We start from the raw sequence: 13,410 nt of genomic DNA on the forward strand, positions 1-13,410 counted from the left end.
ACAGGATTCGAACTCGGCATATTTATTATTAGATTACTTAAAGTAACTATTCACATCTAGTAAAAACATGAATTTAGGTCTTCCAGTAATATTTATTTCAATATGACTACATTAAACTCATTTAGACCTGGGCTGTTTTCACGTGACCTAGAGAAACCGATCTAACCATCTCATGCTTAAGCAACCTCTTTTTTTTTTCATACTCGAACCAAAATCATGTTACTGCTAGAAACAATAAAAGCAATAATGAAAACAAAAACATATTACAATAAGTTTTAACATGCTTGCACTTTATTTGTTCATGACAGTACATCAAAAACCCATATAATGACCCCATTCAAGTACCAACCGCCGTCACAACATTTCTAGGTAAAAAAAATAATAGTTCAATTAGCTGGAAAATTGAAGTTCTCATTTGATTAAAATATCAGATAATTCAAAATTGCTCGTGAAAAACTGTACAAGAACTCCACAACCAGCGTTCCTCATAATATGTCCCTGCAAAATCTTTTCAAGAAGCTCTAATGAAAATCGTATGTTGACACCACTTCAACATCTAGAACAGGATCACATAACCATTGTCAATAGATGAAGCAGTGATGAGAGCACTTCTGAATTTACAGACTATTTACAGTAAAAATGAGGGTGGCTTCTGAAGTTCACGTGCCGAAGAGAAAAGTTTAAAATGTTCTGTTGTGTCACGCCACAATGCTGTCCTCTTTTTCTGACAATTCCATCTTCTTGATTTCTTCATTCAGTTTCTCCTCAATATCTTTCAGCAATACGTCTTGGACGAGAGGGTAAACCTGATGACATGCAGCGATCAATGCTTTCATGTCCTGCAAGAATGAGAGATAAGTTTATGTCGATTCATTGTTAATCCATGTACATTGAAGCAAAATTGAAGCTTCCAATAGTTAATCATGGCTAAATAATGACCAGAAAAAATGAGTTAATTGAGATCACCACCGTAAACAAAGTGAAGTAGTGCATTCGAAGAAACTTGCATTTAACAAACAAAAGGATGAGAAAATGACACAAATGTTTCTTTTTAAAAACTCGACAGAAAAAAAAAAGCTCATTCCCCCGACACCATCGCGTGAATGCTGAGAGAGTGTAAGTGGGAGAGGCCACAGCCACTTATGAGGGCCCACACGCGCCAGTGCATTCGGGCCTGCACTTTCTAAAGGAGAAAGAAGGGGGGAGCAAAGTAGAGGAGACAGAGTAAGAGGGGACGCAAGCGTGCTCTATGGGAGTGGACGCCACAGAATGGGAGAGAGGAGGGGACTGCAGGAGATGATAAATACAGAGAGGGGACGCGCATGCGCAGTAAGGGTGGCTAAGCCGCACACCAGATTGAACTCTGCCATAAGCTGGTTCGCATCTACAATGCGAAACTCGAAGTCCCGTTGACTTGGTTATTTGGCGACCATAGAATCAGATATCAATGCAGATTTCTGCAATAAAGGCCCCATGAAGGGGTCCTGCAACACTTTTTGAGCATGGTCAGAAAACACTACTGATCTGTAGTTGAGGCTCCCGTGAAGATGCGAGCCAAATATTATCTGTTGTTGAGGCTGCCGTGAACACACGAACCAAATATTATAGCGCAGCACATGGCCTGAAATTTGCAATAAATTCTCAAAGTCAGCCAAAAATCACTTTCTTTTCTCTTGACAAATGACGCCACAAGGTGAACAATCACAACATCCCAGGCCTAGCATCATCTATTGGTTGATTTGAGCTCATCCATTGGTTGATTTGAGCATGGCATGCTTGGTCGATACTGGGGCCCCGCGGAAGCTGAGACTTGTGCATGCGCATGGCGTAATTGCACTTACAAGCCGGGAATTCGAAGGAGAGAGAGAGAGAGAAAAAAAAGTGGTCAAATCACAAGGTACATGTGACATATTTTCTTCCCCGCAACATCCCTTCCTGCTTAGTTTACAGCGCTTTTATCGAGCATAGAGAAGAGGGAGAGCAATTTCAGCGTGCAACAAATCTTTATAGCTTTGCTCGTATTGGACGAATTCTGAAATTTTTGTGGCAGTGAATTCGTGCGGCAATGAGCTCTTTTAGTGCATCCATTCTATGGCTACTTAGAAAAGTGTTGCAGGGTCGCATCAAGAGTTTTGAATATAAATGGTTCGCATACAATAAAACTTGCCAGAAGAAGAGTGGAACCTGCACCATAGAAACATTCCCTCCACAATCAGTATTATGATCATGTCTACTGAGAAAGCTGGGAAAAATTATAACAAAGGGCTGCACACACTTTTAGGAGTGCATAAGAATAAATTGCTTGGGTCATGGTTTTGTGTCACACTAGCTAAACCTATAGAGCACAAGTATCTGCAATGCATTTGGGCCTACCACAGTGATCAACACAACCGTGATTCTGCCCGCAACCACGTCTGATGATGTGCCACACCGAAAGTATAAAAAATGGGTGATACAAGAAAGGAGCAAAGGGGTCTCAACGCAGGGGTCCTGACAAAGAATTAGGTGTTACATGTCAGGTATAAATACAGTGAACTCTCACTAAACGAAACCTGAAGAGACCATAAAAATATCTTCCATCTAACAGGAGTTCCGTCTACTGAGAGATGGACAAAGTTGCAGAATACAAGCACCAAACCAGTCTTGTCAGAAGCATTTGTTCCATTTAAGCAGCGGTTCCGTTTAACAGATTTCTGTTTACCGAGAGTTTGCTGTATTTGATTCTGGGCTTTTATGCACCAAAACCATGACACAATAATAAAGCACGCAAAGAGACAGGATAACAATAATGCAGTGAGGAAGAATAATCTAGTGAAGTGTTTACAGCTTTAGACGTCACCACAGCACCGTTCTCCCCCGCTCTCATCCCATCACTATCGCACCATTCTCCGCCTCTTGAACGTCCCAAAACCAACATATGATTATAAGAGACCCCATAGTGGAGGGTTCCGGAAATTTCGACTATATGGGGGTTCTTTAGTGTGCAACGTAATATAAGCACACAGGCCTCAAACATTTTCATCTCCACTGCAAATGCGGCCGCAGCAGGTGGGATTCGATGCCGCGACCTGCGGGTCAGCAGCTGACTGCCCTAGCCACTAGAACACTGTGCTGGGAAAAGACATGATAACAAATGCCGTTTGAGAGTTGACACAACAGGGAAATGCTTCTGCTGTAGGATATGTCTGGAATAGTCAAGCCCCTTTGCTCCTGACATTCCATTTATGGCTCTTTTATGTATTAGTAAACTTTTCAAGAATATTCTTTATATAGAACCCTCCCTCGACAATGGCTTACAATAATAAGTGGATAAGCGAATTCCATGATAAGTAAGTTCTACGACAAAGCCTGCTACGGGGGTATTTTAAAGCAAATAACAGTTTCAGTTATGCTGGTCAATTAATAGTTAAGGACATCTAAGCATCAATATTATTGACAGTGGTGCTTTAGCAGTTCAGATACAGTAGACTCTCATTGAAGGGAAACTGAAGAAACTGGTCAAAATAAGTTCCATTCAACAGAATTTCTGTTTACTGAGAGATGAACAGGGGTACCAAATACAAGTAGAAAACAATATCACATCAGAGGCAGTTCCATTTAAGGAGCAGCTGCATTTATTAGATTTCCGTTTACTGCAAGTCTACTGTACTAATGTAAATGTAGGACACAAAGTAATGACTCTAGCAGAAAATTCAATATTTACTTGCCAAATGACATCATTAAATGACCCTGTCCCTACTATTCAACAACTTACAATATAAAAATGTCATTGCACGGCGTTGTAAGATAAAAAAAAATGTTGGTTATGACGGTTTGACGAATTTGATTTGCTGGTCATGACATGAATAATGTCACAATCCCATTGTGTACATTGTCAAACACTTTCTGCCAAACAGTGGCACATACCCATGAGCTGGTATGTGCTGGCATGTGACTCTGGCCACAAGTGATTGACAGTTTATACCAACTTAGGAACCGCGAGTACAGACATGGGTAATTTTAACGCATGAGCGTTAAGAAAGAGCTGACATCGGCGGGCGTTGACCCGACGAATGCAAAAAAAAAAAATGTGAGGGTCTAAGCAGGAATTAAACCACAGCAATCTATGTGGCAACCAAGCATTCTACCGCAGAGCCACGCCAGGTCCCGCAACTGCTTTTCAAGTACACTGTAATATTAGTGAAGCGTTCATTGATGCAGAGATAGCTATCCAATTTTATAAACATTACATGTGTACTCCTACGACACAGCCATCACGTCAGGTTATGATCAACTGCAGTTAGGCACAATGCACTGAAGGTGATTGACAGTTTTTGTAAACAAAGAAACAACAGAGCAAACAGACACTAGTAATATTGATTCGAGAGCATTAAGAAAAAAATCCCGGCCATACCCACAAGACGAATGATGTTAGAGGAGCTTGCTCAGATAGGATCGGGTAACCTGCGAATCTTCTGTACACATCTGCTATTATCATATACAATTGGACAATGTTGTTATATATACATTACATACACAATGTTTATTAATTTACAATTGGATTAAGTATAGAAATTTTGATGAACTACATACATGTTATATGCTTAAAAGATATTCTTTTGCAAAGTACAACAAGGGTGTCACTCGATGAGCTCAGGGACTCAGCCTGAGCTCCAGCTCCGTTGCAAGCCTGCCACGCTGCTGCTTTAGCTTGTGGGCTGTACATGCGGCCGAGTGGTGAGCAAGTGTGCTGACCGGCAAAGAGAAAGAACGCAGACGAGCCGAGAGTGGTGCGCGCCGTCACGATCAACGACGCGCCATCTAGTGAGCATTCTTATAATCACCGAGAAACCGCCGCCTTGGAAAGTGGTGTGAATTCGGGTGCGGCCAGACCAAACGCCACTGACACCCTTCTTTTTTCGTCCCTCCTTCACATTCCTTTCTCTCCCCCACTACCCAACCACCATGTGGAGTGGTTGAGGTGACCTCCTCAGACAGAGAGTTACCACGGCACACTTTTCTCTTCACTTCCCTTTCTTTCAAATCCACTTCGAAGAGGCGAGCATGCGAGCTATCAAAAACCGATGCCTTGGGGTGCAGAGCGGCATCTAGTGAGCATTGTTGAAATCACCGGGAGAGATGACCTTGATTGCCACCACAGAAGCGTATAGGCAACACTAGTGTACACGCCGCCGACATAGGACAAGCCGAAAGCTCCTGAAATCAGTTCATCTCTACGAGGCACATGACCATGAGTGGGCATACCTATAGGTCCTAAGGTCGATAATGTCTGTGTTGTAGTCGCCAATTAATAAAAAGGATGTACAGATGGATTAAATCATTGCAGATGTAATCATGAGCATCGAGTACGTGCATCAATTATGCTTGTCACCTCAAAATGCTCAAACCTGGTGAGGGGCCCGTAAGGTGTTCAACACAAGAAAGATTCAGACGAACAGTCAGCTCTGCTAAAGAAACTGACCCTGTGCGATTAGACCCGGCCAATAGGAGGCATCCCCCACCTTTGGTATTTTAACTATTCGGCTATTTGATCATGTACACCCTTTTCAGCCATGCTGAAAAGATAGAGGCCCAGAAGTGTTTTCATTAACCAGGGAACACTTGACTCAACATACTGTGAAACAAAAGGAAAGACCGTGTTCTGAAAACCCAGTACGAAATGCATGGCTAAGTTCGACTGTTGGCGCCTTTCTGCCATCATAAATATTTGCATATTCTGGCTTGCTGTAGTGAATACAGGTCACGCACGTCTCTATTTGAAATTATTTCAATTGATGCTAAGTTCGACTGTTGGCGCCTTTCTGCTATCATAAGTATTTGCATATTCTGGCTTGCTGTAGTGAATACAGGTCACGCACGTCTCTATTTGAAATTATTTCAATTGATGCCGAAATTTCTTGTGTCTATATTTACAATTTTGGAGGCCTAAAATGATGTTTTACCTGCTCCCTTTTTACGCCTAAAACTTGTTTTCTAGGGCCTGAAAATCTGGCCTCTAGTCATGATGTGTGCTGACGAACGGACATAGCTTTATGCTCTATTGTCGTTTCCCCTGTGTAGCTTTCAACGTGGTCACCTAAACGAAAGGAGGGTAAAAGCCCTTAAGGGGGCAGGCTACTATGGAAAGGCAACTTTTGTGTTTGTTGAGATATCGTAATGAGATTTTCAGGGTAGGCTAATAATAAAGCTATTCGAATAACCACAAAATTTCATGCATTTAGATTAACTAGTTTCCAAGTTACAGCCATTTATCAGGATAGTCCACTTAGTCCGGCTCTGGTGAATTTAGTAAATGTGCTAGCACCGTGAAATTCACTGTGATGATTCCTGGATGGGTGCTTTACACTAGGACAAAGCCCCTTTTTTTAATGACCTTGCTGAAAATTTTAATTCAAGCACTGGATTTAGTGTTTGCCATCGAGCTGTCATCAATGAAATAATAATTATCACAGATTACAGGAACAATAAATTCAAAAAGCAGCTATGGCAGAAGGTGGGCTATTCATTAAAGTGCATAATAAAACAAATCTGATAGGAATCAGATGAACAGCTGCAGAGATATCACCAGACTAAACAGCCTCACTGGCCAAAGAAGTCATTCTGAAAAAACGGACTTCGAAAGTTTTGAACAGATATTTTGGTTTAAAATGAACCTGCACAGTCGCTAGATGTGTCCTTTGGGACTCTCTTCCTTTGCCGCTTTTCCCGCTTGTGTTGCATCCGTTTTCGAGCTTTTTTCAGGCGGAGAGTGTCTTTCTCTCAGGTTCAGGCATCATCTGAAACTTCCTCTTGGACGCCAGCATAGCGCTGAGCTTCTGTTGCACAGCAGCACGTTTGCTATCCTCCACGGCTAACTCCTCGCACGTCCCAAAACGTGTCTGCAAATGCACAGTCGACGACGCAGTTGCACTGTTCGGGGCCGTGATCATGGCAGTTAGCGAGCGTGACGCATCAGGCGCACTTGAGCGAGAAACCTCAACACCAACCTCAGTTGTGACGACGGGGTCTTGCGTCAATGGTGTAGCCATCTCGACATAGCGATAAGCGTCAATGCAGTCATTCTCTTTCAGAGACAAAGCAGAAGCGGAAGCATTGATGCAATTGTCATTGCGTGTTGCCGCATGTACGAGCTGCGCCATGCGTACGAGCTTCATCTGATGCTTTCTTGAACCGTTCGCGTGCAGAGTCCTAAACTTTGTTTTGCCCATCATGACCGACAGCCCAACAATCGGTCTCCCATGAACACTGGAAAGATTGTCTAGTAAAGACGGTGAAAGATTGAAGAGCACATGTGAGAACCGTGCGGGGTGATGGCAAATGGGACACAAAAAGCGCGCCGGCCTTCTAAATGCCAGAGAAGACGGCGAGCCGGAGGAACAGACGCGTCATTGCGCACAGCAGCCAATAGGAGCCGCGTGATTGCCCACTCCCTCGAGAGGCGCGCGCTTCCTCGAATTGCGGCTTCGCATTCGAGACGCGGGACACTTGAAAACTTTGAGAGACCCCCAATCATAAACGATTCCCGCCTCGGCCACGTCGCTGCTGCTGTCTCAGGTGGTGAAAAAAAAAAAGCAAGGTATCACGAACAAAATAAGACCAAAATGGCGGCGCTGGGCCGCGTGGTGGTCCAATTGCAAACACTTGAAGTTGGGGTATTTTCAGCGCTCGCTGGCCATTCACCTGCTGCCACAGCACGTTATATGATTCATTTGACGTATTTTCGTGATGAATTAGACATTGATATTTACAGAACAGATAGTTTATAAGACATACTACCCACATATGTGGTTTTCAAAAAATAGACTTTTTCGAGATTTTTTCGTTCTCAAATGGCGCATCCACCCTTAAAGCACACTTTAAATCTCTATTACCCAACTTGCAGTAGCTGTATTATACCACAAGTGAAGTCGATTTGTGAGGCAATAAACTCCATTACTGAAGTTATTCGATCGTTACTTTTAGACCCGTTGCAAGACCTCTTTAAAAAAGTTACCTCACAGTCATTTTGAAATACCTAAGAAAACTACCGTATTTACTCGATTCTATCGCGCCCTCGATTGTAACGCGCACCCGATTTCCATCGCGAAAACAAACAAACACGTAAGACATCGATTGCAACGCGCACCCATTTTTTCTCGCTGGCCCGCATGATCACACCACTCGAAAAAACGACTCCTTTCGGGAGCGTCTTCCATTTAAATATGAGGTACGGGCGAAGCTTGTGCCCATCTGACGTGTAACAGAGCATTGCCGTCACTGTAGTTTTACCGTGGACCGATGTCAGCACGCGAACTTGCTTCGCCCCCTTCTTCTCGACGGTTGTGGTGCCAGGCATGTCGAAGTAAAGAGGCGTCTGATTGGCATTCCCGATTTGCCCAAGCAGGTAGTCGTTGTTGCACCGCAAGTTTAGGACGAACCTCCGAAAACTGTGAAGCTTTTCATCGTACTCCTCCGCAAAACTTTTCGCATATGCATGTTCCCCTTCGGAGGGAAAAGCCTTTCCTCTTCATAAAGTTAGTTAGCCAGCACCTGCTCGCTTTAAACTTGCTCCGCATTAGACATTTTTCTAAGAGTAATTGCATAGCCCGCACTTGGAGCAGTTCTGCCGTCACAGGCCGCTGTGCTGTTTGCTGCTAAAGCACATACTCGCCGAGCAGCTCTTTAATTTGCGGAAACCGACCCTGCTGTGCTCCACTGAAGTCTTTGCGTAAAGCTTTGCTGTCGAAAATCTTCTGCTTTTGTTTCCGCCGGTCCCGCACGCACGTTTCGGGAACTCCGAACGACCGCGATGCGGCCCGATTTCCGTCCGTTTCTGCACACGCGATGACTTTTCTTTTAAAAGCGGCATCGTGGTGCACTCGAGTTTTTGGAGTCGGCCATTCCACGCCGTCGATGCTAATGCACTACTAGATGAACTCTTCAGCACACGTACGAAGTGCCGCACATGAGAAACACATAGGCAGAAATGGACGATGCGCCATGCCGACGCACGTTGGGGGCGGCCATTTTAGATTTGCCGATGGCAATAGATTGGCCGTAATTTTTTTGTTCGTACTCGATTCTAACGCGCATGCGATTTACAAACTCGCTTAACCGGAAAAAAGGTGCGCGTTAGATTCGAGTAATTACGGTACCTTTAGTCTTGTTTTTTTTTTAAATCTGACACAATTTTTTCCCTTTGCTATAAACCTTGCAGTAGCAAATTAATTAATGCACAAAGTGGGCAACAACACACACAACACCACACTGAAGCTGCTGATCTCAAGACAGAACAACACCAGTGATAGATGATGCTATACTTACTGATACTACGGAGGCAGCATCAAGTTCCCCGTCCTGTACTAATGCAGTGACCTGCTGGAGTGCAGGCATGAATCCCAGAGTCATGCGACCAAAACTGAGGTCATCCTTTGCTTCCTGTAAGATTAAAAAAAAGAAAGGACACACATTAGTGTTAGAGGCCACAGCTAACAGCCACTTGTACTAGAGTTGATAACAGGAATGTCAGCTAAACGTTGGGATGAGAAATACTGATGCAGTGTGCAATGCCTCACTCAGTGATCGATTGTAACTGAAAGCCCCCAACCCTACCAAGACACCAACAAAATGTCAAAATCTAGTAACTCTAGCCAGTAACACAAAAAGAAAATAACGATTAAGGCTACATTACTTTTTCAACGGGGAACTGATGCAAAAATTTTGGTTTGGATTTTTCTACTGCAATATGTTGCTGGGGGACTATTAGTCACAGCATGACACATTGCTTGCTGTAGCACACAAGAGATAATCAGGCTATGACAAATACAGACACCACAAATGTCATCTAACAACTGAAAAGGCACATAAGGATGAAAAGACAGTAGGCACAAAGAGTTATCTGTGCATGGCCAGGCAAGAGCATATATCTATCAATCTGGCATCAGAGTTGCCAACAGGGTAATTGCCTTACTTGTAGGGTATTTCCGAACCAATATAACATTTCCGGACCAATATAAAAACGAAAAAAGAAAGAAAGCATTTGTCACTAAGTAAGCTTTCACAACGGATGAATGGATGAATATCATGAACATCCCCTCGGCAGAGACCTTCACGCCTCCACGATCAATATTTCATAATTATTACATTTTGGCCCACTTGTAATCTTGAATCAATGTTCCCTTCTTACAAAAAAAAATCACGCCATATCCACAAAGTGAATTACGATGAGTGGGCGAAGAAGTGGGATCGCTTCGTGTTATCGTAAGTAACCCATGATATTGACCACTCATGCATGTTGAGTGGCAAAGCAATGTACAGTAATATACAAGGTTCATTGGTCATAAATGGTACTATGTGTAAAGCTGTGAATTTCGTTTTGCCCTGATTATTACTGCTTTGTGCTATCATATCTAGCCTGAAGTTGGCAAAGAGGAAGTCTGGGCCCTGGTGGATGTTGGCTGTTTTCAGTCATACGAAAATCCCCGGGGAGCATATCGAGACGTCCCATACTGCACAAGCCAGTCGTTCTCTCTGATCATCATTGTCATTGTCTTCATCATCATCAGTGTATTCATCATGGTGTATAGTGGGTACCTTGCATGTGCTGTGTCGCGACGGCCAGAAAGAGAATGGGTGTTCTGGAATGCGCTTGTTCATCGTCATTGGCGGTTACTCTAAAACCATATAAATTTACAGCTGTTATGCCTGCAGTGATGGAAGCGACATTTTGCTCTTTGGAGCAGATTGTGGAGCACAAAAAATGATGCTATGGAGCAGGCTCAATTGTCTTCGGAGCAGAAAACAATGCTATAGCTTAGGGTTGCTATTGGTGTTTTGGGAGCAGATGCATGTTCCTAACGACTCCTGAAGTCTAAAACATCGCTTGAGCATCTAATAAATATTTATATTTATTATTAAACATGCCGCATGCTAGTATGTAGCTAGTATACAATCAGTATAGTTGGCGTAAATCATGGGGTGGGGGGGGGGGGTCAGGAGAGTTCGGACTTATCTTCTGTTCAGGCTGGGGAGGACACCATTTGAAGTGTCCCACTTGAGATTGAGCATTAGCACGTGATATAATTGAGTTAACAATTAAATATAGAGCAATCAACTTTTTAAAAGAATTTTTATCTTTTACTGCGTACTTGTGTTAAACGCCCCTCAGCCGTGCGAATTATGGAAATCGAAATAAGCTGGAAAAAAAAAAAAGAGACTGAATAGAATATTGCTCGAGCTCGGACCCCATGCTCTTATCTTTTAATTTTATTTGAAAGCATGATTTATTTCCTATATAAATAAAAATGCAACCCACAATAAACATACAAATTGGACACCATGGCCTGCTATGTGTCACACCTCGAGATTTTTCTGGATTTACGCCACTGAGTAGCATACTGGGATGATAGTGTAAACAGCTTGCTTTTGGTATCACTTTTTGACGTTGCTGACATAAGGTTACCCGGGGCCTATAAAAAACCAAGCGGCGGGATGCCAAGCACCCGACCTATGCGTCAGAGACCAGTTTACAGCGTCAGAGCGTCCGAAGACATCTCGGCTCTTCTAGTTCCTAAGCTGTCAGCCCCAGTGCCGAATATGTAGCGCCTCTATTCTATGCTGTACATAAATGTTACCTTAACTCATCGTCGCCTTGTCCGCACGTCTATCAGCTCTGCACAAAAGCATCCGCGAGCTGAGAAACGCGCTACCGAACAACCTTGGCGGCCCGTCATCTCGGCGCACTATGCAACAGTGTCTGCAGCGGTGCACTTTGTAACAGTGGATGGCAGCTGTGGGATCGCCCGGCAACAGCTACGTCAAAGCAGTGAGTGCCTGATGTTTTCCTCTCAGTTCACCAGACTACTCTAGCACAGGTTATAGTAATTTAGAGAAGGGCTGTGTGAAGCATTAGAATGACCTTTGATCGTTTCAAGCCAAGTCGGAGCGCTTGAAATCCAAAGTTAATGCACAGGGTTTAAACACGGTCAAAATTTGTGAGGAACTTGGCCTTACTTTGGGCCTTGCGAAACGAAAGCAAGCGATCCTTGAGATCATGAAGGATGAAGGAGTGACGGCTGAGAAAGCGGATGAGGCCTGGGCGGATATCAAAGCACGTTGTGAGGAGGCTGAAAGACGAGAACTTCGCGAACATGAAGAAATAGAAAGGCGCAAACGTCGCGAGCGTGAGGAGGCCAAGAGACAGGAGTGCCTTGAGTCGAAAAGAATAGAATTGGCAATCCTACAGTGTTCGCAGGCACCTAGCGTAGCTTCTGCGACGGTGCAGGTCAGCGGTCAGAGAATTCGGGACCAACTGGCCCCGTTCATAGTAGGCAAGGACATGAGGAAGTATCTCGTCAAGTTCGAACACGTCTGTGAGCAAAATGCCTTGGAGCGATCTTTTGGGTGCAGAACCTGTTAGCTCTTTTTCCCGGCAAAGTGTCTAACGCGATAACGTGCTTGTCGATGGAAGCGTTTGAAAGCAATGACGAGGTTAAGGAAGTGCTCTTGAGACGTTATAAGTTGTCACCAGAGGCTTACCAGCAAAGGTTCCGCTATGCAAAAAGGGGCAATGAGTTGCGTTTCATCTTAAAGCCCATTTCAATGAATGGCTCAAGGACAAAGATGTTTATGACGATCGCGATAAGGTGCTAGAATGCATTGCATTGGAGCAATTCTATTGCTGCATCGAGGATGACGTCAAGCTTTGGCAGCAGGACAAGTTTGATGAAGTACAGCTAAAAAAGCCAGCAGAGTTAGCTGAGGAGTATTATACGCGCCGAAAGTTGCATAGCAGGGCGGTGGCCATTGAGATGGGTGAAAAAAAAAAACACAGCTTTTCTAAGAAACCATGCTGAATGGGAACCCCCTCCGCACTGGGATTTCAGAGAGAACCCATTTCTTACGAAGGACACTGTAGGGGAAGGGCAACCCGAAGTGCAGAGGTCGAGTGAGGTTCCTAAACAGCGCACTGATACCACACGGGCGTTTGAATCACGGAAGCCGCTAATCTGCGACAACTTTCAAAAAGGAAGAGCACATCGCAGTAAACTGTAAACAAAAGTTTGCTTCGGCAACAATCTCGGAAAAGAACATGCAGTTGTTAGAGCCGAATCTCCAGTTAATTAGAGTCAATGGGAAAACGTGTCGAGCACGTCGAGACTCAGCGGCAACCATGGACATTGTCCATCTTTCGCTTGTGTCTCCAGACGACATTACAGGAGAATGTGCGTGGATCAGGCAAGTCGTCGAGGAGCAGAATGCTTGCTTACCAATCGCTACACTTGTCATGGAAGGCCCGTTCGGTAAGCTTCACACCGAAGCGACTGTGTCTGCGGTGCTTCTCGATCGCTTTCCTTATCTTTTTTCGTATGACTCTGAGCAGCTTCTCATAGAGCAGAGTAAATCGTTCTTCTCCAACTTAGCGTACATGGT

General features: G+C 44.0%; 1 protein-coding gene across 1 annotated transcript in view; it reads right to left on the reverse strand.

The window, feature by feature from the left end:
• Positions 1-269: 269 nt before the first annotated feature.
• Positions 270-13,410, reverse strand: part of LOC119170641 (exosome complex component MTR3) — a 29,693-nt gene continuing 16,552 nt past the window's right edge. The window contains exons 8-9 of the mRNA XM_037421864.2: positions 9,304-9,417; positions 270-839 (exon numbers count right to left, since the gene is read on the reverse strand). Coding sequence (XP_037277761.1) covers positions 699-839; positions 9,304-9,417 — 255 coding nt within the window. The 3' untranslated portion in view covers positions 270-698. The remainder of the gene's footprint in view (positions 840-9,303; positions 9,418-13,410) is intronic.

This window comes from Rhipicephalus microplus, chromosome 2 (assembly GCF_043290135.1).
Source record: "Rhipicephalus microplus isolate Deutch F79 chromosome 2, USDA_Rmic, whole genome shotgun sequence".
In the NCBI taxonomy this organism is placed as follows: domain Eukaryota; kingdom Metazoa; phylum Arthropoda; class Arachnida; order Ixodida; family Ixodidae; genus Rhipicephalus; species Rhipicephalus microplus.